The sequence below is a fragment of the Haliotis cracherodii genome, unplaced genomic scaffold (assembly GCF_022045235.1).
Source record: "Haliotis cracherodii isolate W230 unplaced genomic scaffold, xgHalCrac1.p SCAF_14, whole genome shotgun sequence".
Lineage (NCBI taxonomy): Eukaryota > Metazoa > Mollusca > Gastropoda > Lepetellida > Haliotidae > Haliotis > Haliotis cracherodii.
Window position 1 is genome coordinate 19,585,240 of NW_027266269.1, and position 27,972 is coordinate 19,613,211.

At 41.4% G+C, this 27,972-nt stretch overlaps 1 protein-coding gene across 4 annotated transcripts; it reads right to left on the minus strand.

Moving 5' to 3' along the window:
• Window positions 1-27,972, minus strand: LOC139461060 (uncharacterized). Of its 4 annotated transcripts, none has more exons than XM_071242579.1 (7): window positions 27,867-27,972; window positions 7,076-7,334; window positions 5,097-5,300; window positions 4,222-4,296; window positions 3,403-3,489; window positions 2,481-2,558; window positions 1-1,395 (listed from the first exon to the last, which is right to left on the minus strand). In XM_071242579.1, exons 2-7 carry the CDS (start codon window positions 7,303-7,305, stop codon window positions 1,326-1,328), a joined length of 744 nt encoding a protein of 247 aa, XP_071098680.1. In that variant the 5' UTR covers window positions 7,306-7,334; window positions 27,867-27,972; the 3' UTR covers window positions 1-1,325. The 4 variants fall into 4 exon arrangements, with proteins under 4 accessions (XP_071098680.1, XP_071098679.1, XP_071098678.1 ...); XM_071242578.1 differs by lacking the exon at window positions 27,867-27,972 and adding an exon at window positions 16,029-16,197; XM_071242577.1 differs by lacking the exon at window positions 27,867-27,972 and adding an exon at window positions 13,112-13,271.

A 27,972-nucleotide genomic window follows, 5' to 3' on the forward strand; every position in this document is an offset into this window, starting at 1 on the left:
AAATATTTGCTATCTTTATTCACAGCAATACAAAAAGTACAAAAATAATATTTTACATATAAACAAATGTTAGCTTCAAATTGCGGGATCCGAATGCACTTCAGTTTAGTACTGCTTAGAAATTATCATGTTTTAAAGCAGGTACACAAAGCTTTTTTTCTAAAGGCAGAACAGAACAAACAGAAATGTCACAATATCAATGGGACAATTTAACTGTAGCGATTCTTCAACATATATCATCCAGTATTAATCTGGATTCAACATTGCCACTTAATGTGTAATATTGCATTTAGAAAAGAAAATTTCCCACAGAATTTATTACCTCTGAGGAAACTTGTAATGTGTTCGTTTTCATTGTTCTGAACTGAGCAAGCGAATGACTGCGAACAATGCACAATATTTTAGTTTTATCACAACGGTTGATCGTAATGTGAGAGCAACCCCGACTACACACGTCGTGGACGATCGTCGGAACCCCAGAGCACGGGACAAGTTCTGACAGACCAAGAGTCATGGTCGGGGCGAATGTGGGATGCGACACCCGACCTGCGAACCGTGGTACATCAAGGGACATAACTCCCAACATGGCATTGCTTGACCACTGGACCTACCCCCTGACTCCACCTTCTCAGGGTTGTGTTCCTCCCTGGAGGACGAAGGGGCAGATATATGCAGTATCATACTAATGCAACACATTTTGAGATTTTCAGGAATGTTTAAAATGATACAAATTTACACATATAGAATGAATGAAAGGTATGGAAAGTGTTGGTTCTCGTTCATGATGTTTGCTGTGTCATTTGCCATTATTATTCATATTATGATAAATAATATTGACGGTATGTAAGATCTGGTTTAGATATGAACAACACATGGATATGCATATTATATACACATATTTACAAACGATGGTATAAATAACAAATAACATCCAACAACACATTTGATAAACGTTCACCGGGTCACGTGACTCCAAACTGTGCATAGGCGGTTTTATGTTACAGTGTCATACCTGTACCTAAGGAAACCACACATCATGCTCCGATACACAAGATTCGAAACAAGGGCACACCTTTAAACAGCTGAAGCTTCGAGATTTTAAAGATGCTGCATGGATGTCCAGTTCATTTCGACAACACCAAAATGTCGAGATAACGAGTGTCCATGGGTAAGGGTGTAACCAGTTGTCAAGTAACCCGGATCAATCACTGGGTATATCAATCATCCATCCACGTCACGCATGTGTCAATCACTGTCAATCACACTATCTCGCCTTATCACATAACTGAGACTTGATAAATACATCACACAGACATGAAATTAGTCTACAATCGAGTTTGCTCGGGGTAAACGATGATGGGCACTGGGCGAGTTTCCTGGGATCTTGGGCTGCTCCTGGAAGAAAAGAAAGCAAAGTTAAAAACAGAAAGTGAAGCAGATTATTAGCAAATAGTCATAATGACGCTTCCTTACAGCTACGGTGTGATTATGTACAGTCACGGTTTTTGCAACGATGGAAGAGAATAAGTAAATACGTTATTTGAGTGAATATTATTTACTACAATCAAAATTGTAACATCTTAACCATAGTGACTACGACATGATTGAATAACGCACTTTCTTTTTAAGCAAAAATAGTCAATTATGATAACGATCAGGAAGCGGTGTGAGTTAGTTTGGCCGTCTTGATGGCAGCGTGTCAGCTTGTAGCTGTAGATGCGGTGGTATTTGTTTAAAGGATATAATCTGTTAAAAAAATAGATACAAATAATTTATCCACAGTTATTACAGAGAAAAATAAATAGTTCGCAGGTTATGTAGTCTGTCCTAAAAAACGTCTCCTTTGACAGAAAAATGCGGGTTTGGGAGCAGTAACCGTGAAACCTTTCAATCTCCAACATAAATCTCAGATCCCAGTCTGCAAATATAATGCTCGGTCGCTGAAAGGCCAACAATCATAACCATGTCAAAGTCAGAATTCGAACTCAGTCGTAGGTGTCTGTCACATCTAAGAATTACGGCGACGTGTGCCACTGGGTCAAACCGATGTCAACCAAAGTACATTGGACGGTGACATAAGTAAAATATTTAATTCCACAAGTTGTGATCACCGTTTACACGCACTGACTACATACGCAACTGACTGATAATGAATATTGTTAACACCATAGTTAAAATGATTCCAACTACAACATGGTGGCCTCTATATCGTTGTCATGGCGAGACATTTCAATGACTGTCTTCACGTAACGCTGCAGACCGCGATGCTCCAGATATTTCAGGACGGCCAATAATGAATCGCATCTGGGTCAAGCACACCGTCGGGTACGAAAAAACCCGGGAAAAGATAACAAACACGCATCCACGCCACCCTCATCCGCCATCCGACAAGCAGGGTGCACTGTGGATCTACTCTGCCCTGGAATCCCAAGAGGAGTGTCCGAGTATGAACTAAAGCATGCAACCCTTGGTGTACTTACTGCGTGTGCCTGAAGGGATAGGTGTCGTATCGGTCGGGCATCACGATGTTGTCTGACGGATGGGACACGTAACTGATACTGGAAATAACATGACATTATAATAATAATCCGTCAACTGAGTTAAATGACAAAGAATGTACCTTAAGCTTCAACAAATATATGATAAGTGATTGGGTAATAATCTGATTTTGCGCTGACACCGATACTCCAGCTTAGGGCTTACACGATGTATAAGTATCGGTTGTCATGTTGGTTTGTTGTTTAATGCCGCACTCGGAAATATTCCAATTACACGAAGGCAGCCTGGAAACAATCGAGTCTGGACAAGACAATCCAGTGATTGATATTACAAGGATCGACTTTTTTCGTGATTTTGTTCAACGCCGCACTCAGCAATATTCCAAATAAGGCCACCGCGCTCTGTACATAATCGAGTCTGGACCACACAATCCTTTGAGCGATATTGTGAACACCGATCCACGCCGTCGAGGTACGAGGACACGCTATCACCGAGTCTCACCACCAAATTCATTTGGTCGCCTCTTACGACAACATGTGTCTGGGGACATGTTCTAACATGGAATCGTCACGGGGGCTACACGCAACGAGCCACGCCGGTGTGTTTGAATACGAACAGTCACCCAACCTGATTATTCAATCCACAGTCTCCTCTCACGACCAGGACACGTTACTGGGGCCTTTCTGGCCCGTAATTCCCATGGGGCTATAAATACATTTACCTTGTTCTTAAGGTGTCGGATACGAGCAAGAAAAAGTTAAGCTAACTATTTTATCATAATGGTGAAGTTGGGGAACCTGGAGACAGTTGAAAGACCAGGGATCGTGGCACAGGAGAACTAGTCTGCGCCTTCGTTTGCATGGTCACTTGTCTGAAGATATTTTCAAACCTAGTATTACTTACTTCGTGTGTCCTTTCTCCGCGTGCTGCTCTTCAAACGTCTGTTCCCAGTTACTTCTGTACTGCTCTCCCAGGTTGAGCGGCTCCAGGCTGAAAACAGCAATTGTTTCTCATATCAACACAACACTCAGCACCATTACGTGATAAAGCTCCCTTGCAGTCTATGTTAATGTGTCATCAAACTAAATATTACATACATGTACACATCGTACCGTGTTTCACTACATGGTTTAAGTATTTGTAGATTGGAAGGTTAAGTAAGTGAGTGAATGTCATTTAACCATACAGACATAAATATTCCAAAAACTATCAAGATCAGGCGTACGACGAAACGTAATCAGCTCAGGTCCGACCACTTGATCCCCATATTAACCGGGGACGGTGGGGCAGCTCGTCACGCCAAAAACCCGGGTTCGAATCCCGACATGGGTACAATGTGTGTAGCTGATTTATTGTGTCCCCCGCCGTGATATTGCTGGATATTGCAAAAAGCGGCGTAAAACCATACTCACTCATTTTAACCGGGTATTGAACCGGAATCTGCTCTGGGGAAATGGTAAAGTAGGAGTGAGAATTGTTTTACGCCCCTTTTAGCTATTTTCCAGCAATATCACGGCGGTGGACACCCAAAATGGGCTCCACAGGGTCTGAGGCGTGACGAGCGAACGCTTTAACCACAAGGCTATCCGGTAAAGTAGGTGTACGCGATTATTGCTTAACGCTGCAGCAGCAATCTTGCAGCTTTTCGGGGCGATGGTAAATTAGGATCAATATCCTACTCTCGTGAGCCTGTATTGATGGACGACTGGCAGCTGTACTCACACATTCGACTGTTGGGATATCATGGAGATCAAGTCATCGTTCAGTCTCTCGGTTGTCTTGCTTCTGTAGGATGCCCTAAAACAAGTATGTTGATATTTGCAGAACGTGAGAACAGCAGTCATAATTTTCTACTTTGAGGCTGCTTAGCCGTAAGTTATGTTATTGTCAATCGCTACAACGCGTAATCTTTCAGAGAAAGTTCTTTGGCCTTTGGCGATTAATGTGAGGGCAGGCCATGCAAGTTTATACTGATGGAATAACGACATGGAAATACAAAACACATATTACGTATCCCGAAGATGTCTGGGACATATGTGACAAATGAGTGACACAAACCCCTACATTTCACTCTTTGTCTAATTTCTTTCACATAAAAAATGAAGGCGAATGTCTCTTCAATAAATTTGCTGATGGACCTCGATAGCGATGAAAAAAGATCAAACATAAAATGTATCTTTCATGTTTAAATATTGCTAAAAAGTTTACGATCACCCTGTCATGGCATGACAGATTAACTTTTTTAATATGGAAACATCGAGTGGTCCTTAACTTGTTTTGAGTAGCATTATATGTAACCTCAAAGCCAGAGAATAACCAGTTTCGATCATCCGCCTACACAGAATTCATTAGGCATAAAAGGCAAAGTCGCGGTGAAAATTATATGAATGGATAACTGAAAACCCGTGATGACACCCGGTGTTCGCGGATACATTCTAAACCGACAAGAATCTAACACACATAGTCATGACAGAATGCAGAGCTGCAGATTCCATATTACGGTAACGCAAAGTACAGGTTGAGGTGGAATTGTCTACCGTGAATCGTTACTACGCACTGAACATGTTGTACCATGCGGACACAGATAATCAACTCACGGTGATGCGTTGGCAGAACTGAGACCCGCCTGTTGACGAAGGTTACTGAATGAGTTTGGTTTCCCTGGAAACAGGCTGTTTTGTGAATAGTATGTACTCTTTGTTTTGTAGGAGGAGGCATCGGACCAGTCGCCATGGTTACTGGAACGGGAGGACGTTGAACGCGATGACTGAGAAGATGGTGTTCCAGGAGCCAAAAGATTTCTGAAAAATAAAATTATTATAGTAATGCATTTTTAAAGTATATATTATCTCTGATTGCATTGGGAATAGGTTTAAGCTATGAACTTGGAAATCATTGCCTGTAACGTGTCAAACCGCACTGAACATACGCAAAACAAAGATTAACAGCGTGAACATCAGTTTGTAGTTCGAGTACGATAACACACTAAAACAGCCATGTATCAACTCCATAGCGTTCAGGTCATATATGTATCTTTTTATGATAGGTACAACTATTAGACAAGCACCTGTTTCATCTTAAATTCCCATGTATTTGTTTAGAGTTGATCGTATTCGCGTACTGTGAATAAAGTAAGCAAGAGTTATTTTACGCCTCATTCAGTAATGTCACACTGGCCCGGAGATTGTTCCAGCCATGATTCCTGGATCCCTGACAATCATCATGGTGACGTAACGTCCCCGACCCGTGGGGACCCGGGAAATATGAATATGAGCCCCCTGCAACCTATGCTTGTCGTAAGAGGTCACTAAATGGATCGTGTGGTCAGGCTCAGTGACTTGATAGGTTGCATATGTCATCGTTTCCCAATTCCAGGGATCAATGCTCATGACAGCAATCACTGGATTATCTGGCCTAGAGTCGATTATTAACAGATCATCGTCAAATAGCTGGTATATTGTTCACTGCGACGTTAAGAAAAATACAAAATATAATAAAGGACACAGGGTAACCACTCAAACCTCGCTTATGCCCATATTGGTGCAAGACGTACTGCAATTAACATATTTATATATAGAACAGCATTAACGTCGAAAGCAGAATGAGACATATGTCTTTATTTGACAATTAAACGCTAAGAAATACTGAAGTAAAGCAACACAAAAGGGCAGAATACGTAGATTAGTTCCAGCCGACACGTTTGTATCTTTAACAACCAAGCAAAGTAACTTTCCCAAACCTATGTGACGACAGGATGACAGTTGATGTAATTGCGGAAATTGTCAAGAAAAGACAGCCAGATGATCTTACTTCTGTTCAAGAATGCAGACAATACCGAGTGACACATTATACAGGTGATAAATGGCCATTAGCACCACGTGCCAACACGTCGATCGTACCACATAACCCGGGGAAACTCAATTTCCATGTAAGCCTTTCCCTTTGTTTGTAAAATCTATATTTTACCTTAACTGAAATTCTGCTCAGCGATTAAATTTATTATTTTGTTACCAAAGTTTAAAACTTAATGCTCTGGCTCCTCCGAACATACAAATAATTACGAACCTAAACTTACGCCCTGGCCTTATTCGGTAAAAAATCACGTAACTAGTTTGGTTAGATCGTAACAAGTTCAAATACAGAACATCTTAAAAACTTAAAAAACCCAGCATGGATTACAAATATTAAACGTCTACACAAGAGAATAATCAGTCTCGATTATTTACCGTAACATATTCCATTCGGCTTAAAAGGCAAAATAGTGGTGAAAATTATATGAAATTAAACACTGAAAATCAGTGATGACACAAGGTTTCCGCGAAAAGGGTAAGTATAGCTGCTCTACCAGTAGCACCTGGCTACATGCATTCCCTCAAAATAGGATGGGTATGACATCCCCCCACCACCCCCAACCCCCACCACCCACACACCCCGATGAGATACTTGAAGTGAAGTCTTTGAGAGACATTTTTAGAAGTTCGAATTACATAAAATATTGCCTGAATATTGCTAATAGCGGCGGGAAATCACATTCAATCCCTCTCTCAAGGGCGGAGTAAGATGAAAGGATATTTACCCTGTTTTCTCTTCAACAATCGGCTTCCGAGGTATAACCTTTTCCTTGGGAGACCTCCGCCGTACTCGAGGCATGATGATACGTAGAACAACGGCCAACGTTGCGAGGAGAATCACTGCGCCAACTGCCCCCACCACTACCACTTCAGCTTGTGTTAATCCGCTCCAAGGCGGATTTACTTCTTCAATAATTTCTGGCTCAGTGCCGTTTATACCTGCCGTTTTATTCATGTCTGGTTCGAGGTTGCCTTGGCTTTGATCTGCAAAGTAACAAGTTCCGATGTCAACGAGATAGAAGTATCTGCTGCTGAGTGATGACACACCGGTATTAAGAAACCGCTTCGGGCGATCTCCTTTTTCCTGTTTAAACTAGAATAACCCTACAGTAAAACAACATCTGTTTGATAAGATATGTAGTGTTAATGTCAGTTCTGGGAAACGAGTAAATATAAAATGTCAAAAAAAGACCTAGGGAAAAATCAGTGTCGAGTATCTGCCGAAACAGATTCCATTGGGCGAAAAAGGAAACAAAGTGGTGAAAAGTATGTGAATGTATCACTGACAATCAGTAGTGACACCAGGTGTCTACCTGCCCTGTCCTAACGCCCATAGTATGCTATCACATCAAATCGTCTGTCATTTTCAGTTTTTTAGTGCTATGCATGCACTTATATGCATTCTATTTGGCTTGAGAAAAAAATCAATTGTGACAGAATACTACAGCGTGTACATGTGTCCAGGGGGAAACAGGTGTCTTGATGAACCTATTCATTAAGGAATACTCGATCAAGATTCATGTTAGAATTGTTCTTCAACAAGGCATTCTGGTCAAAAGATTTGTTTGGTTTGTTTGTTGTTTAACGTGGTGTCTGTCACTGGGTTGTCTGATCCAGGCTAGATTACATATAGACCGCCGTCATATTGCTGGAATATTGCTGAGTGCGGCGTTAAACAACAAACACTTGACTAAACATGACGTCAGTCACTGGATTGTCTGATTCAGGCAAGATTATTTACGGACCGCCGTCATTTGCTGGAATATTGCTGAGTGCGGCGTTAAACAACAAATACTTGAACAAACATGATGTCAGTCACTGGGTTGTCTGATCCAGGCTAGATTATTTATAAACCCCTGTGATATTGCTGGAACATTCCTGAGTGCGGTAATAAACAACTAAGACACACTGACGTTTAGGGACACATAAGATAGGTATGAGGTTTACTACGTGTATGACAGATTCCGCCATGGATCACCTTGTGTGTGTTAACTTTACGAGTTTCAGGAACATAAATCATCTGGCTAATCGATTGACATTTTAAAATTTTCCTTTTTTTATTATACCAACTCCAAATGAACCCTGACTCATGATCATTTGTTGTTTCATTTCATATTATCTTCGAAAGTTGGTCTGGAATAATCCAGGGAGATATATACATGAGATGCGTTGTAGAATTGATGTAAGACATATAACAGTATCCTTACAAGGTTGTCTATGATGAAAATAAAGCTACAAAACCCTTTCCATATCGAATAAAAATCTCTGCATAAGTCGATTTACATATCCGACTATGTCATGAGCTAGTGTTTATGAATCACTATCAAATAGTGATGACACCAGGTGTTCGCGAAAAGGTGAGCGTATCCTGTCCCACCGGTGGCACCCGTCACAAAAACATGCAAAGGCAAGTCAATTGTTCGCCTGAAAAAAACATGATACAAGTCAATATAGGGAATTGCATCGGACATCATTTTTTGATGTGACACTGTGATAATATAGGATATTGAAACTAAACATAAAAGTACCGATAACAATTTTGTCATGATCTTGAATTTATTTTATGAACATGTAAAAATATTTTCTGTCTTAACCCTAACGACAAAACTAAAATTAAGTTTTTCTTTGTCGCTACGACCTTCCTTTCTAATTCGACAAAAATTAAATCACAAACGTTGTATACATGTACTCATTGTATTCGAAAAACAGCAGCTATATTTCCCAGATTTTTTTTATATGAGGAGCTCTGTTTTGACTGCTGATATTCAGTTAACCTCGCTGTATTTAGGACCTTGGTTTCTAATTCCATCTCATAAACTTTGCTCGCATGTCCAAAGTTAGTATCCAAATGATATATGGTTATCATTATGATGTCTGTACCGGCCTGGTACACAGACACTTAATCCGTAGATTGTCTCAAAATGACCCATGTGATTTTTTTTAATGTTTCTGTTTGTCACAGCTATTCTGAAAATTTGTGTGAAATTCGGGCGACCTTAAGTCATCTGTTCACACATGCATAGTTTGGGAACCGCCTTCTTTAACATTCGCCCTAACCAAGATTAATATCTCCCCTACCTTGTACAGATGAATAATGTGCCGTTAGACCGTCCAGGTGTACATGGGTTATTTCATGCTCTGTGGCTTGTATTACCAGTTTTTATCATCGCATAACAAATTAAAAATGTAGAACGCCCCGAAGGATGTTTTCATGCTTTGGGAGTTCCCAGATAATAACCTTTCACAAGTTCTCATCGACTGGTTACACGAATTGCAGAGCCTTTATATAACTGAAATACTGTTCAAAGCGGCGTTTAACCACTCACATTAACTGATCGCATTGATGCAACCTTCACAAGTTTGCAAGTCCTTATCTTACTACTAGGTGTGTAAGAATGTTCATGTATTTTGAATCATTGAGATATTTGTTACTTGTCTACACAGTCGTCGACATGAAGTTTGTTCTGAAAATATCAATCGTATCTTTGTGAGATCGCATTGTGCATAACTGTAGGCTTATAACACGATGCAAGTCTTTTGATTATAAAAAAAAATATTCACAATAGGAAAACCAGCATATTGCATTTAGCATCATGGCTTCTTAAAAGAAAAAGGTACATATGAACGCCGATTTGTTTTTAATTTTAAGAAATATCAATATATTTATTTTCTTAGTGTGTTATGGGAAAACGATGATATAAGATGTGTTTAGAAAATCAAAAATGGCGTTGCTGGTAGTCAGAACGGGTGGCATAAAAATTGCAACTTCGGCATGGAACTTGATAAATGCGAAACCGTAAATGAATTATTTATCCCAAAACTTAACATAATTACAGACCGATTTTTGGAGTCGGTTAACCCTTTTGAGTGCAAAAACAAGAAATGCCTTACATTACTAGAGGCGTAACCGAACTAAAAGTGTGGGTAAATGCACAAGAAAAACATCAAAGCATGATTTATTTCTAAAAAGGCGGGCACACTTGAAAATATGAAGTGACAAAAGAATTACAAACGTTATCCAAACGTTACTAGGCAGAAAACAGTCGCCGAAACGCTGCACACGAAAGTCCAAAACCCGCATTGAATACATCACCATCGAATAACCATTTCTTGTTTGTTCCATTTTAGCCACCATCACACATGGATGTATACTTTCTGTGCCCGGCAGTTTAGATCAGTCAACCTTTCGAACCGCAGCCACGTCTAGAAGAAGCATGGAACATGTCCCCCGCCTACACCCTCATCAATTACTCTCTCAGCGACAATCACACTCTGCTAATGTGTGCCCCCTTCAGGCAGAACAAGCACCAGCCCTGGCGTACCATGATGTAAGCTTACTGGACGCGGGATCAAAGAAACCGCGTCCCTCAGACTACCATTGGTGCTAAAATAAAACAACTACTGTGTGGCGTCGTGGTGTTTTACTGTCATATCTAAGACTTAATGAGTTGACAGCATGTGGGAAATGCATCGGAATATAGTGAATATACATATTTTGACTGTTCAAAACAGCATGACAGCATTTTAAAACGTTTGATTGACGCATTAGGAGCTGTATAGAAGAATAGAAACTGTACACTGCTTAATATTCATTAAACTACACCGCGAGATTGATAGCTTGCTGGGAACAATATTGCCCTAGTCTGATGAGAACATAGACAGAGCACTGTCATCCTTGTATGATATTATGCAAACATTGACCTTTATTCCTAAATGATAGGATAAATTGAAAAAAACATTCAACATTTGAGTAATTAATTGTGGACATTTACGTACATGACGAATATGATATGAATAATTTAATTAAAATGTGACTGAGAACAAATAGCCTTTTTAAAGTTCATCAAACTGAACATTATATTGTCTTTCGCCGCATCCTATTCCATTCCGTAGAACATTTACCCCAGTAACGTTAAGGAATTATCTTGGATTATAAGCGAAATGTCTATGGAAGGTAAATTGGGGAAAAACATTACTGTGTTCAAAATTGGGATTTTTAGTTTTATTTTCTCGAATTCAAATCTACTTAAACATTGCATTCAGTGCATTTATGTTAAACTAAAGAATAAAGCCTTTTTATTGATCCTGTTATCCGAGATTTGCAAGTCATCCCCGCAAAGCCATGATATTAGTGATAATTATATTAACATATTTTTGTAATTATTTACCTCCAGTTTAGGAATTTTTACTTTCATATGCTGCTGTTTTGGGGCCGAATATCGGCCTCTGAGCAGGTCTAAATATATCCCTGAACGTACATACGACTTATTGTTTTATGCGAATAAGAAAGAATTGACATGATATTTACTTCAGGAATGCCGCACCATATGAAATGTCATATAAAGAGCGGGGTTTGTTTGTTTGTTGTTTAACGCCGCACTCAGCAACATTTAGCTATATGACGGCGGTCTGTAAATAATCGAATCTAAAACTGACAATCCAGTGACTGACATCGATCTACACAATCTACATGCATCGACCAATTCATCGAGCCTCATCACGCGATGCTGTTAGTCGCCTCTTACCGCAAGCATGGTTGCTGAAGATCTATTCTAACCCGGACCTTCAAGGGTATGAAGAACGGGATTTGAGCCTTGAAATACTAATGATTCCTGTTCACAATTAGCCCCCGCTGTTTTACTAATTATAAAATGTCCAGCAGGTATTCATAAAATGTGATCTGACTTAATGCATGTAGGTGTCAGTTTACTCCGATGCGACTGTCGATGCTTATACAGACAACCACGGGGTTGTCTAGTGTGAGATCGCCACAATAGAGAACGGAAGGTCGGTGGTTCGATTCCCGGCTGCGTCATACCAAAATACATTACTTGTTGTTGCCGTGCCTGACCCTCGACATTAAGGTGATGAAAAAGGCTCGGAGTCAGTATATTGTTTCTGAGTGGGGTATCCATGTTAAACTGAGGGCTGAGTGTGTCAGTGGGCTAGTACATAAATATATATAATTATATATTAGTCCTGACTAGTACAGACACACTCACGGTACACGTCGCCATGTAAGAGCAATAATCGTAAGCGCTTCATAAAAGCCCATTCCATCTCACCTTGTCTATTGTGCCTTGATTGAGTTGCTGTCATTTAACTGTAAAACATCCTTCCAAACACCTCATCTATGCCCACTACATATTTTTTCCACTCGTTTCATCTTTTCCCGAAATTGTTCCATCAGAAGTAGGACCGCCTCCGTGGTCTGTTGAACAGGGCGTCTGCCCGTTGAGCGGAAGGTGGTTCGATCCCCGGCTGCGTTGTACCAAAATAAGTTAAAAGATGGAACTTGTTACCCTGCCTGAGGCTCGGCATTACGGGGTTAAAACAAGGACTGGTCGACACGGAGTCAGTAACTGTGTCTGAGTGTGGTATTCATGTTAAACTGCAGCATGGTATCCCAATGGCCTAGCACTATAAAATTGGCATTAGTCCGGGATAGTTCAAGCAGCCGCGCGCGCACACACACACACACACACACACATAGAGTGAGTGGAAGGTTGGCTGCTCGATCCATACGCGCGCCATACCAAAATACGTTAAAAAGCGAAAAGCGGTATTTGTTATCCTCCTTTATGGCGCTCGGGATGAATGAGCGAAAAAACAAGGGCTGGTTTCACACACACACACACACACACACACAGACACACACACACACACACAACGGACAGACACAATTGCTACATAAGCGCAATAATATTGAACGCGACGTTAAACCCCATTTCATCCACCCATTAATATCGATAGAATCTTACCTCTGTGTAAACACACTCGACTACCTCCACAGATTCAGGAGACTGATTCCGTCCATGTAAGTCTGTATCTATTTGAATATCTGCCATAATAACATTGGTTGCTACGCCCAAAACTGGGATTGAGCTTACACATTCGCGCACCCTCCAGCGTCACACGTCACGGATACCCAATTGAACTGCAGTAATGCGCCGCCCAGTTGAATAATAAATATTGCTTTAACTTTTAAACATACGCATGTTTCATACAAAGGGCAATCCTCACATGTTAACAGCAATGTAACCTGACTTTTATGTACTGTGTTGTATAAATGGGAATGGCAAGCCTTACCTTTTTTATCACGCTTCGGTTGACAGCCATAATGTATTTAGCGTTGACAGACATATTATTATGGGTTTGTGATGAAATATGTTGAACGCTCCTAGAATGGACGGGTGTAAATATCTTACAATGGTTGATAAGTTACAGTGAGTGAGTGAATGCAGTTCTACGCCGCAGTCAGCAATACTACCGCCGTTATATCATAGTGTCTTACAAATAAGTAAGTCTGGATCGGGTAAACCCGGTGTTCGAACTTATTCAGCCAGGCCACACAAGGTAACTACCCGTCTGCCCGGGAATTGCTAACGTAAATACTAGAACGCCCCCCCCCCCCCCCCACCCCCACCCCCACACACACATTTAACACACCCTAATGTAACTTATATATTGTTTAACAAAAGCGTAAAACACAACTCACTCACATCAATAATGAAATACCAAATATTTGTCAACCCAAATATACAGATTGTACACACATAATTTCCTACTTTTGAAATCTGAGCGTCAACATAAAATTAAACAAGCATTTCACGTAGACAATACGAAAGTCATGACTAATAATGACCTGTCCCTTTCCTAACATGACAACTTCAACTCATAAAGCGCATGCAAAGATGGCGTCTTGAACTACTTCATCTACGTGGAGAAGGGTATTGCCTGGCAGAGATTTATTACACACAATAAATTTGTATTCTTACTGCAAACGTGAGACTGCAATACACGATGACTGAGTTTATGACACGCTTGTTGCATGCGTTGGTAGCAGAGGGGGGACTATCTCACACTCGTCTAATATAGTCTAATGTTATGAATAGAACTGATACGATGTATGGACACACGACTATACAACCTACTCCAAACCCTCAAACACATCGCAATACGACCTTGGCTTAACATTATACATCAAACACACGTCAGCTCCTGCATATCAAACATTAACATACGTCATTAAAAACTACCAACGTATTTGCACACTTTATACACTATTAACAAGAGCACATCTAACGTTATATCCTACAAATAGCTTTCGTGTACAATCAGTCGTATTGTGAATAAACATAACCAGCCAAAAGTCATTATACATAGATCGGTGATCGATATAAGGTGTTTAAGTACAGGTAAAATGTAAATATACCTGAAAAAGATTAGACGATTTCTTCTGGAGACGTCCCTCCGTGTTCCCACCTGATTGCCAAGACAGGTTTAAACAAAATAAATGACTAGTCAGCTCTTTTGACAAGACATGCATTTTTTTATGACCGACTTTGAAGTAAAATTTATAAAATCCCTGTGACTGCAGTGGCCTTTACCTGTGCTAGGTGTTGGGGGTAATGAAAAATACTTTCTCCTGACGAGGAAATGTCAGCTCGTTCGGACTAACTCGTACCTGCTTAAAACGAAATTAAATTATTTGGGAAAAGCGGCAAGCCGGGTGTGTTTTAGGATCGACAGACGTGCACATTTATGCGCTAATTGGGTGAATTCCTCTCTGAACTAGGTGTTTCTTTTATTGCCGAAATACAACGCTAACATTTGAGAGAAGATGGGGTATTCTAAACACTATTAGGAGAGGGTAATGGAAATGGAGTGTAAATGTTGTCCAACGTCGCCCGCCGCAATATTCGAGACGTGTTACGACGGCGAATAAATTATTAGAGTGGAGCAGACAGACCAGTGGTTGATATTATGACAAACGTTCAACGGCATTGTTGCGTCCCTTGGGCACGCCAGAAACATATGATTGTGGGTTCGAATCCCGGTTCGACCCGATTATGTTTCTAGGTTTGTCGGCACCATACCTGTGCTCGTGGGTTTCACCGAAGTGGTAAACGTCCGAGACCTGCATCACTTAGGGCTTCCCTCCCACATTAAGCTGACACGCCGCGATATAACTGGAATACTGTTAAAAGCGGCGTTAAACCCAACTCACTCACTCACTCACTTCGCGAGGTAAGACCCGTTATATTCCAATATAGATCTTGATTATCGATCAGATCGTCTTGACAGAAAGCCGCCATTTTGTTTGAATCAAATGCAAGTAATACGAGAAGTGGAACCTGATAGGTCAGTTGGAGGGACATAGAAGGGGCATAACTCGTAATAGCCACTGGTGGAAATTCCATCCTAGTTCGACAAGAGTGAGACTAGAGCTAGACATTAATAGTCAGTTAACTCCCTTGCCTCGTTAAGATGATAAATCATCGAGCGTGACCACCCGATCACTGTATGTCGGTGGGATTCTATTCTCACAGTAACACAACGGGTGAATTGAAAGGGTAATTTAAAAAAACCTCTCCATATGCAGATATTTTTTTCGACCTCTATGATAAACTGCTTGGCAAACGAATGTGAACATCCATGTTTGATGGCGTCTATTTGATACGGGTATCATAGTTGTGTTTTGGACCTAAAGTTTGCAGTGTTTCGACGACTATTTACAGCCGAGTAATGTTTGAAATTTTAGGGCCAAATACAATTTTCAAGTGTATACTTTCTTTTGCCCGGCAGAGTATGTTGACATAATTATGGACTGGTTTTGGCTGAAATGTTGGCTACGAGAACAAATGGCGATTACCAAGGCTAATTTAATGTACTCACGAATCCAGAGTTTTGAAAAATACTGCCACTGAGATATCACCGTGACGTATCCGTGACTGTCCGTTCTCTGTGTGTAAATGAATTTGAACTGACAGATTCATCCGATTGTGACGTCAGTGTAATCTGTTTTCATAAGCTGTTATAAACTACCAGGACGTTATTCACTGGTTCGGAGTGGACAGTGTATCCCACACGTGTTTCCCGGTTCAGTCGGATCACGTGGGCAGGGAGGGGTGGGGGGCACGTTAAATTACCAAGGGGCGTGGCCACAAAAGGGTAGGGCGGAGACGGTACTCATGAAAAGGGTTGACATTGTCATATCAACAGTGCTTTTGTGAATCAGCTACATATACAAGGACCATTCGCTGCATCACCGCATTCCTGCGGTATGCGGATATTCCCACACATGTGTGAACAGGAGTGGTCATTTCGGCCGGCGTCCGCCTTTAAACCGGAGGAGTGCACGCATGGTCATAACCATTCCCTCGATAATCATTATTCACGACAAATTTAAACAAATTCACAACGTGTTTAATAGAATGCATTGCTGAGTGAACAGTCTATAACAAAGACATATTCATCTTATATGATGAGATGTCATTTTAATCATATACGTGATGAACTTGAAACAAGAACGAGGAGATATTGTGATTTTATACAATTCATCAATGCCGTCTCCCGATCAGTGCCGGAAAGGGCGTCTCAATGCAGAGTATGACACACGTCAATGTCATGTGGGTAATCTACATGCGCTGACATGTGTCACCCGCGTGGCGGAGGCTTTAGCGACACAATGAAGCATCGGTACACGAGTGAGTGAGTGAGTGAGTGCGTTTGTGTGTGTGAGTGAGTGAGTTGGTGTGTGTGAGTGTGTCTCTGAGTAAGTGCGAGGGTGGGTGAGTGTGCAATTGAGTAAGTGAGTGAGGGTGGGTGAGTGAGTGAGTGAGGGTGAGTGTGTGAGTTGTCAAGTTTATATCGGCCTGTTAGGTTGATGTGGACGGAAAGCCCGGTAAAAGAATCAGATCTTCGACGTTTACCACGTTTGTGGAGCCCAAGGAAGCTAAGTAATTGCCGTGAAGACCCGAGCCTTCAGCAACCCATGCTTGTCGCAAATCCCAATTGTGTGGATCGACGCTCATGATGTCAGTCACTGGACTGTCTGGTCCAGACTCGATTATTTACAGACCGGCGTCATACAGCTGGAATATTGCTCAGTGCGGCAGTAAACAACAAATACACTAAAGTGTACAAGTAAATACTAACGTCAGCCTTCAAGTAAATACGTTGGGGGCTATGGGGAAGGCTGATGGAGAGAGAGTCCGTGGGTATACATTGTGTGAGCTCATTTCTGGTATCGCCCCGGCATAGTGCTGGAATTCTGCTGTAAGCGGCGTAAAACGGTACTCACTCGCATGGTGCAAACTACGCCACACGCGGAATACGTTGCGTTTGATGTATTGTATCAGCTGTCACATCGACAGGCGAAATAGACACTGAGGGATGTGGAATTTACGACGTGTTCTTCACAACCCGGACAATACGTACCGGGATCTGGAACATGAAGGTTCCACTGAATAAGGAAGTGGTTGTTTCATCAGGAAATAGACAGAGATACCCTAGGCCGCATCAGCAATTTTGCAGGTGTTCAGCACAGATGTGTTTTACAGCAAACTATGAAGTGAAATGCAGGTATTATAGAGTGAGAGTCCAGCACAGATGTGTTTTACAGAAAACTATGAAGTGAAATGCAGGTGAGTGAGTGAGTGAGTGAGTGAGTGGGTGGGTGGTCTTTGGGTGGGTGAGTGAGTGAGTGGGTGGTCTTTGGGTGGGTGAGTGAGTGAGTGAGTGAGTGAGTGAGTGAGTGGGTGGGTGGTCTTTGGGTGGGTGAGTGAGTGAGTGGGTGGTCTTTGGGTGGGTGAGTGAGTGAGTGAGTGAGTGAGTGAGTGGGTGGGTTGTCTTTGGGTGGATGAGTGAGTGAGTGGGTGGGTGGGCTTTGGGTGGGTGAGTGAGTGAGTGAGTGGGTGCGTGGTTGGGTGGGTTGTTGAGTGCGTGCGTGCGTGAGTGAGTGAGTGAGTGAGTGAGTGAGTGAGTGAGTGAGTGAGTGAGTGAGTGAATACAGCCAATCACGAGTGTGGAAAACAAACATAGACTTTTCACAGTGTACCCATATGAGCAAGTGCCTTAATCACCACTACCACACCGCCTCTCATTGAAACAGTAAACTAAACAATGTCATACAATACCTTTCTCACTGTACACACGGCAGTAACAGCCTACAGCAGCGTCACAACGTCTTTGAATATCCCTTGTCTCGCGTTACACCGAACGCAGAGTGATGTGTGTGACAACCCGTCACTCCTCTCGCCATTACGTAACAATGTTTATTCACAAAGACGTCAGGAAAGAGCGATGTACAACAATGTAGCACAACCCCTGTTGTGCTAGCAATGTATTCATGACATTAAGATATGTCTGTTTTCGTAATCCACTGAATCACAACTCACGTCTGCTTTCGCTGAAATGTCGTCTGCTCCAACCTTCCGTTTACGTCATGGAAACGACAGTCCGAATAACATTGCTATGCGGATACATTTGATTTAATTCGTCAGCGTTACATTAAATGAACTTGTTAGGAAGTGAAGTCATTGTTGTCGGTCGTCCATAAACATGCAGATAGTTGCATGTTCGTTCTTATGGGTGCGAAGTTCCTTGTATTACAGTGTCAATGGCATTTTAAGGGCCTACTTAGAAGTATATTTTCATGAAAAAAAAGTTACATATGTGAAACGTCGGATAAACGTACAATTAAACAAGAGAAACATATGGGAATTGAACATATCAGCATTTTGTTGGTTTGTTGTCTAACGCCACGATCAGCAATATTCCAGCTATATGACGCCGGTCTGTCAATAATCGAGTCTGCACCAGACAATCCAGTGACTGACATCGTGAGCATCGATCTACGCACTTGGGATACGATGACATGCATCAATCAAGTCAGCAAGCCTGACCATCTGATCCCGTTAGTCGCCTCTTACGACAGGTGTGGGTTACTGAAGACCAGTTATAGATTATTCATATATATATGAATGACAATTTATATTATCACATCTTCAATCATACTTTCATGTCACCTTTCTTGATTATTGGATTACATACACAAGAGGAATGTATTAAAGGTCAGAGCAGCGAGAACATCGTGACATTGTTTGAACGCAGTGTCACTCGGTACAATGACATGCCATGGGGCATCCCCTCCAGATAATTAACTGATCAGGCGCGGACTGTCATTAAAGAGATTCGTGAACGACATACTGAGTGGTAACTTTTAGGCCGCGTGATGCTTGTTCAGTCTAACAATGCAGCGGCTGTTGTGAATGGAGGTGTGTTTTCACGGGAGTGGTTTGGGAACGGAATGAAAGCTGTTAATGTATGCATTGGTCAGAACGATTTGTTACATGACTTTCGCACAATGCATGTCTCTATGTTAGAAAATAGAACGGTCGTTTTCTAGTATTTCGCTCCAGCAACAGCAGTTATCGTTTCTACTTTTCCAGAGGTCTGGCGGGTATTAAAATGTTGACGACATCGGCATATGAATATAAAATTATGTAGACCAATGGACAAAAATAAAGCAAACGATACGACTGCACGGGTTGCACGGGTGGCACAGTCGTCTAAGGCGCCGCGATTCGCTGTGCAGAGTTGCATCCCTTGGGCACGCCAGAAACCTATGATTGTGGGTTCGAATCCCGGTTCGACCCGATAATGTTTCTAGGTTTGTCCCGTGCTCGTGGGTTTCACCGAAGTGGTAAACGACTGAGACCTGCATCACTTCGGGCTTTCCTCCCACATTAAGCTGACACGCCGTTATATAACTGGAATACTGTTAAAAGCGGCGTTAAACCCAACTCACTCACTCACACTAAGACATGCGTCATATAGGCCATCCATCCTTACTGGCATGGTACCCAGGGTATCACTGCTTGCGTTCGATTTCAAACCCCTGGTCGAATCTGGCGAAATGGTTACATCAGATGGGCATGTCCCTGTTACAACCTCCTTAAACATCAAAATATTCTACAAAAACAGCTATTGCATTCTATATCACGCCTTGCAACGTTATTCATCATGATTTAACATAAAGGCGTGTCACTGTACGTGCATCTCTTTCTCTGATGTATGATTAATTGACATTCAAAACACATGTGGATGTAAGAGAAAACAGACATGACTCAGACCCTTGTACTGATGATTTGAAACGGTAATATTTCCGGCAGTTTTATGGCAGGTGATTGTGGTATGCTGTTCGGGGAATATGTCGCTACTCTTGATCTCGTCAAGCAAAAGCCATTAATGACGTTAATGTAATGGATTACATGATATTGGCGACGTATTGCCTTCATATCTCATCTGCCAAAAATGAAATCAAATCAAGCAATCTGTTTTTCACTACTACTACTACTACTACTACTACTACTACTACTACAACTACTACAAATAATAATAATAATAATTTTGTCCCTTTTGACACAAATGTTATTCACAGGATTCAGGAAAAAATTGGGCAAGTATGCGAACTTCACTTGCACGCTTGCATCCAAAGTGCCAAGGTGTCTGACTCCCCATTGTTCTCAGTGCCTTAGGTTTGGTACCTCCCAATCTGTTGACTGATATTGGGAGTGTAACCGGGGTTGTTCCCAGCCCTTCTGGCAATCTGGGCAGTGCAGAAGGCTGCAGTGTTGGGGAGTCTTCACATTCTCCGAAAAGTTCTCGGTGGGTTTGACCAAGCAGCGCTTCCTGGGAGAAGTCCCATTCGCTGTCTGGGCCGCGTGTTGCGAGGACAAGGGCCCTGAGCTGATGATGAGCCTAATCAGCCCGACTCTGTCAGGTTCACTCAAACCCTCTTTGCTGCATTTGTTTTTATATTTTAATGTGTATAATAATAACAACAGTTCATTTGTAATGGGCCAGATATCATGTTCAAAGCGCACCATTATTACTCAGGTCAACGAACCAATGCACACTCTATGTTCTTTCTCAACTCCCTGGGGATTATTCAATCCAAGCTGCCTTTGGGGTTCACTCCCAGAACGCAGACCAGAAATTGGTTTCCATTACATAATGCATGCCGGTCACACATTTTATTTGAATCGATCATTTCAAAGTTCTAGATACCTTGTGAAGTACCTTGTATTTGTGATAAATGTATAAAGATCAATGGGTCATGTTTTGACACCGAGAACTAGAGCAGATAAAGTCCCTCAAATTTTATCTCAGGTTTATCTTTTTTTCTGTCAGTTTATGCACACATAGTTTTTATAGTGGATGAAGTCAGAGTTGGTTGGTTGGTTGCTTTGTTGTTTAACGCCACACTCAGCAATATTCCAGCTATATGACGGCGGTCTTCAAATAATCGAGTCTGGAAAAGACAATCCAGTGATTGATATCATGAGCATCGATCCACACAATTGGGATCAATGACATGCATCAACCAAGTCAGAGGGCCTGACCACCCGATCCCGTTGGTCGCCTTTTACGACAAGCATAGTGGCCTTTTATGGCAAGCATGGGTTGCTGAAGACCGCGGATCTTCACGGGTCTGAAGTCAGAGTAGAAGGCCTGTCCACTCTTCCCTCAGGTTTATTATCTCAATTAATGCACAAATAGTTTTTTTTATAGAAGATGACGTCAGAGAAGAGGGCTTTACCAAGATGCTAAATATTATCCTTAAACTTTTCTATCAGGTATATCTTTTTTTCTGTCAATTAATGCACACTGTTTTTAGAGTAGAGGAAGCCAGAGAGGATGTTTTTTTCAAGATGCTAATCCTAAAACATTTATTTTAGGTTTATCTTCATTCTGTCACTTAATGCACACATGGTTTGTACGGTAGATGAAGTCAGGCAGATTTTGAAATCGCAGCCATCCTAGCCACAGAGACAGAATTTCCCCCAGGCTGAAGTGAAGGTCTGTCTCTTCCACTACTCCCAGGCGATGTGAAGTAAAACCCAGGCTGTGGAATCACCGGTCAACGGTTGGGCCAAGTACAAATTACAATCAAGGAGGATTTCATTCACGCCTCAACAAGTCGATCTAGCACTGCCACCCAAACATCTTTAGATTCATCGAACTAATTAAAAAGACTCAATTTCCAGAGAAGGCAAAAATGATACAAATCAACTTTGTAGCTGCCCAACAACCCAGAAAGGCTGTCTTCATGGAGAAAGAGAGCCGACTTGTGCGCCTGAAGGAGTCACTAAGGACTATCCAGAAGACTTCTCTTCAGTGCCTGGAAACCGACGGCCCACTGATGCTCAAGAAAGGAAAACTGAGAAGATATGAACTGAGAAATTTGAGATTAAGGTTTTTTTCTGCTAAGCCTTCTTCTGTTTTTACAGTAAATACATGCCAGCAATGGTACCCGTGCTTTCATTTATGAATTGTCCTAAATTGTTATTGTTATAAAATTGTCAAATTAAATATTGTTTTAAATAACGCGTATAAAAACACAGACCTAAGTACTTGTTTGTTGTCTTTTTCACTAAAACTGGAAGGTGCCATTTCTAGTACTGAGGGATTAGCTTTCAGAATGGTGAAACAATCAACTGTTATAATTGTTGTTTTAGCGGTTCTGCGTTTTGGGAGTTCTGCGTTATGGGAGGCTACCCCCTGTGGGGCGCTAGCACGTTACATTACCATCTCATCCTAATGGGTACCCATTCACTGCTGGGAGAAGAGAGGCATATTTCGAACACTTGCCTAAGGAGACATCACATGTGTTACATGTGCTTCAGTCTGAGGCAGGACCCAAACCCGAGAACCTCTCAGAAATCAAGGTGCCCACAATGTTACCCATCCAACTACTCTCCGCGACTAACGTCACCTGATCTGTGACCTGCGCGCTGTGCATAGGACCACGTGTCATCACGCACACGTTCTGCGCTGCTTGCCCTTCTTCAGGTGCTGGTGTCATCGCTGATTTTCGGTGATCCAATCATTTGGTTTCAGTACTTGCGCCCAGTGGAACATGTTTTGGCACATGATCTAGACTGGTTGTTCTCTGGCGTTGGGGGGCGGTCGGGTAGCCTAGTGGTTAAAGTGTTCGCTCGTCACGCCGAAGACCCGGGTTCGATTCCCGACATGGGTACATTGTGTGAAGCCCATTTCTGGTGTCCCCCGCCGTGATATTGCTGGAATGTTGCTAAAAGCGGCGTAAAACCATACTCACTCACTCACTCACTCACTCTCTGGCGTTGACGTTTGATATCTGAATATGAGTGAGTGCCAAAGGGTATGGGACATAATCTCAATGTCAGGGTTGATTTTCGGTGATCCATTCATATGGTTTTCACCAATTGCGCCCTTCATAACTTGTTCTTAAATATAACTTTGCATAAATGACTGAATTGTTAATATGTTAACTTGGTCTCGTCGCTACATGGCTGGAAAAATGCCGATGCGACGTTAAATTTTAACTCACCCATCAATTGCGCCCAGTGGAACCTGTTTCGGCACATGATCTAGACTGGTTGTTCTTTAGCGTGGACATTTTATATCTAAATATGAGGGAATGTCGATGTGGTGTTACACCGTCAAGTGTACGAACTATGTGTAGTTACTTTGAAAATAATTTTGCATTATGCACATATACTCGTTTTACAATCAAAGAAGAATGAAATAACTGAGCGAGTTTGCGCATGTCACAATCAAGTGTATGTATGTACCTACAGTTCACGGATAGTTTCCATTATGTTATGTTTCAAAAGATCCCATTGCCCTCTTGAAATCTATTCATGTGACTCAAACGTAGAGCAATATCATTTTGTTTCCATTTTCTATTCTCAACAAAAATTAAATCGTATAATATATTCATGTTTATTTTTCGGTTTAGAAAACAACATTTCAGTTAAAAATTGCGCTTCTCATACCTCCGGAGTTTCGGATCAGGTGGGAAAGTCAACAAGGTGTTGCTATTTACGATGACAAGGCGCTCACTTAAAGGCCATTCATAATAACACTTAAAATGCCTGTTTCAGACAGAGCGACAACGTATTCTTCACACACCGACAGGCGCGGCTGTCCTCAGTGACGCAAGCCTGCCCGACCCACTGTGCCTACAAACCATAAATACCGCTTGTAATGTCGCTACGCAAGCTCAAACTATGCCACGCCTTTTCACGCTGCGCCATCAACAAATAAACGGAATGTAACGCGAGACTTGCGCGGGGACGTGATCTAGAGGTAAGCCACCGAGGCAGGAAGTATGTCAGCGGGACGGGGAATTTAAGGATTAATCGTCCGTCGCCTATTTATGAGTCAGGTGGGCGACATGACAATATGGGTATTTTTGGAAGGACTATTTATAGAAGGATTGTGATTGTTTCATGTGAAGTATACAGCGTACATCACTGATGTATGAGGAAATCCCGAAGTGATGCAAGTCTTAGACGTTTGTATGCCACTTTGGTGACACCCACGAGCACGCGTATTTGGCTGACAAGCCTAAAAACATAATCGGGGTGCATATGAGATCTGAACCAACGCGTGACAAATTGAAGCGCCTTAGAGTGAGTGAGTGAGTGAGTGAGTGAGTTTGGTGTAACGCCGCTTTTAACAGTATTCCAGTTATATCGCGGCGTGTCAGCTTAATGTGGGAGGAAAGCCCGAAGTGATGCAGGTCTCAGACGTTTACCACTTCGGTGAAACCCACGAGCACGGGTATGGTGCTGACAAACCTAGAAACATAATCGGGGCGAACCGGGATTCGAACCCACAATCATAGGTTTCTGACGTGCCCAAGGGACGCAACTCTGCACAGCGAATCGCGGCGCCTAAGACGACTTCGCCACCACTGCCCCAGCGTGTGCAAATAGTGGTTATTTTATGTTGATTTTGCAATATTCAAGAAACTGGCTTCAAACAATTTACACATGTGGGGAATCGAAACCGGGACATCGGCGTCAGCGAACGCTTTACCGCTAGGATGCCCCAGCTCTGCAGTTGGTACCGACGTGACTTATCGTTTTCTACTACGTCAACAACGTGTACTAACGCCACAGGTTAACACGTTTTTTTGTTTGTTTGCTGTTTAATGCCGCACTCAGCATTAGTCCAGCCATATGACGGCGGTCTGTAAATACTCGAGTCTGGACCACACAACCCAGTGATTGACATCTTGAGCATTGATATTCGCATTTACGATACGATGACATTCATCAACCAAGTCAGAGAGCCTGACCACCAAATTCCGTTTGTCGCCTCTTACGACAAGCATAGTCGCTGAAGAGCAATTCTTACACGAATCTTCACAGGTGATTATACTTAAGTGAATTATTGTGAATTGTTAACCATAAAATGTAAAAGATGTGGTCTTATATTCCAACTATACGTGCAACAATAGTCGTAGCGCTAAGGGACCCAGCATTTAATATTCTGGGCAGGGGGCGGAGGGTGTCAGAGACACATTTTCTGTCACTGTTTTAAAAAACGCAAATTTTGTTTTTTTAAAGGAGGACGAGATCAATTTAATTTTTTAAACAACAAACCTGGGGACAAACCTTTTTTCTCATGAACAAATTTGTTGTGTCAAAACAAACCCTTACAATGAGAAGATTGGAGTGAGTGATTGAATCTGGTTTAACGCCGCTTTGAACAGTATTTTACTTGTATCCCAGCGTGGCAATGTGGGAGAAGAGACATCAAAATAATCATGGTGGACCTGGGGTTCGAACCAACGATAACATGAGTCTGGCACGCACAGCTCTGCACAGAGAGGGGCGGTGGGGTAGCCTAGTGGTTAAAGCGCTCGCTCGTCACGCCGAAGACCCGGGTTCGATTCCCGACATGGGTGCAATGTGTGAAGCCTATTTCTGGTGTCCTCCACCGTGATATTGCTGGAATATTGCTAAAAGCGGCGTAAAACCATACTCACTCATTCACTCTGCACAGAGCAATGCGACGGCTAAGATAACGGGGCCCCCTTGTCGAGAGGCAGCGCATATCAGGAAGGTGTTAAGAGGAAGCAAACTGACATCATGTGATATGATTGGCGAAAAGAGACAAATGTCAAACAAATGGGTTTTACAAACAAATGCGTTATTATATATTATTAGATGTTTCATTTCATTGTTTTTACAAAATCAGTATTCATGATTAGAACGCATGAAAATAATTTCAATACATGATGTAACAGGTTTTTAGAACAAAACTGAAATAAAATCTATCAGTGATAAATGAAAATGCCTCACTCTTGTGTGCATGTTGCCAATGCAAACATAGATGTATATTGTAGGTCGTTGTATCTCATTTGACTAAAATAGTTCATGTACTTAAATGTCAAAATTCGAAAAAAATATGAAATCCATATCCAAATCCCAAAGATCAGGGTTAGTACCACTTAGATGGTGTAAACACAAATACAGAAAAAAATATAGTCTTTATAATTACAGTAAACTACGGGTATAACGAACTCAAAGGGACTACTGTTTTTAGTTCGTTATAACCGTAGTTCGTTATAAGCATATATACAGCATAACTACAGCAAATAGTCGGGACTAAAAAGTTAGTTCGTTATATCCGTCAGTTCGTTATAAGCGTGTTCGTTATAACCGTAGTTTACTGTATATGATACTGTGAAATTGTGTGAATGAAACAAATATAATTACTAATTCAGGACATGCATTATATGCATATCAAACATGACACTAGGTATGACAGAATATGGCGCTCTTGTTTCTAACCTAACGGCATGAGGACATTCATAAATCAAAATGATTAGTTTAATTTGATGTAGATTTTAAGCTCTCATTGAAAGATATGGTATATATATGAATAATATTAATGCTACACTTGCATAATAAAGAAAGACTGGGTTTTCATGGCTGGTTGACAAACGCTAGTCAAAAAAATGCATCATTCTCGTCACACAATGACCAGTTCTGCTAAGTATATGTCTATAATACCTAACTTATATTAATAACTCGATCAATCATCTGGAAAGAATCGGTACGTACCATGTACAAGAAGATCAAACACTTAGGTCATGTCAATCAATCATTTATCCCGTTTTATCTTATTGTGGTATTTCTGAAAAATTCAACCTCGGCAACTGTTAGGTATGTCCACCGCTGATGCCATCTCACCTATATCGATATATATCAACATTTTAACTCAATATTTATATGTTATGTGAATATTTGACAAATTCTTTTTATATCTGATATGCTTATCGAAACGTTCTGAAGACGGGGTCTATTTTATGGAACCAAAGACTGCAAAAAATACTATCGCCCGCAGCACTGAACTACAATATAACGTTATCTCCTTCTGTTAAAACCCGCCTCTGCTCCGGGCGGGTAACCTACAGAATAGTGCATGTGTGGTCGGAACATGCCAAAAATATATTTTTTGCACTGATACTGAGGCAGTGACCTTTATACAGCCTGCTGACTTCATTCAGAATGTTGTGAAAAAGAGATGTATTAGTATCAATATTATATAATTATTGATTATTCACCAGTCTCACAGATTTTGATCCATATTGCACATAGGTATAATTATATTGTGCGGTTTTAAGAGAGAGAGAGAGAGAGAGAGAGAGTTTCAATCAGCACACAGCTGAACATCAATATCGCGACACAAATATAGTTTATTCTTTGATAAGGTAACGTGTATTACATTTTTAAAACTTAAATTTGAATTCTATTAAATTTGTCTATAAACATAAATTATTGATTGTAATGTAATGTTACATGTTTGTCACAAAATATTGTGTCAATGGATTTAATACCACAGCAAAATGTTTAAGATTTCAACAGAATCATGAATGTCACTTACTTGAAAGACAAAGTTCGTATCCGTTCCGTTTGCTTGTTTTCTAAGACAGAATATTTCCCAAAGCTTCTCGGAGAGATGAGGAAACAACAAACGTTGACTCACAACA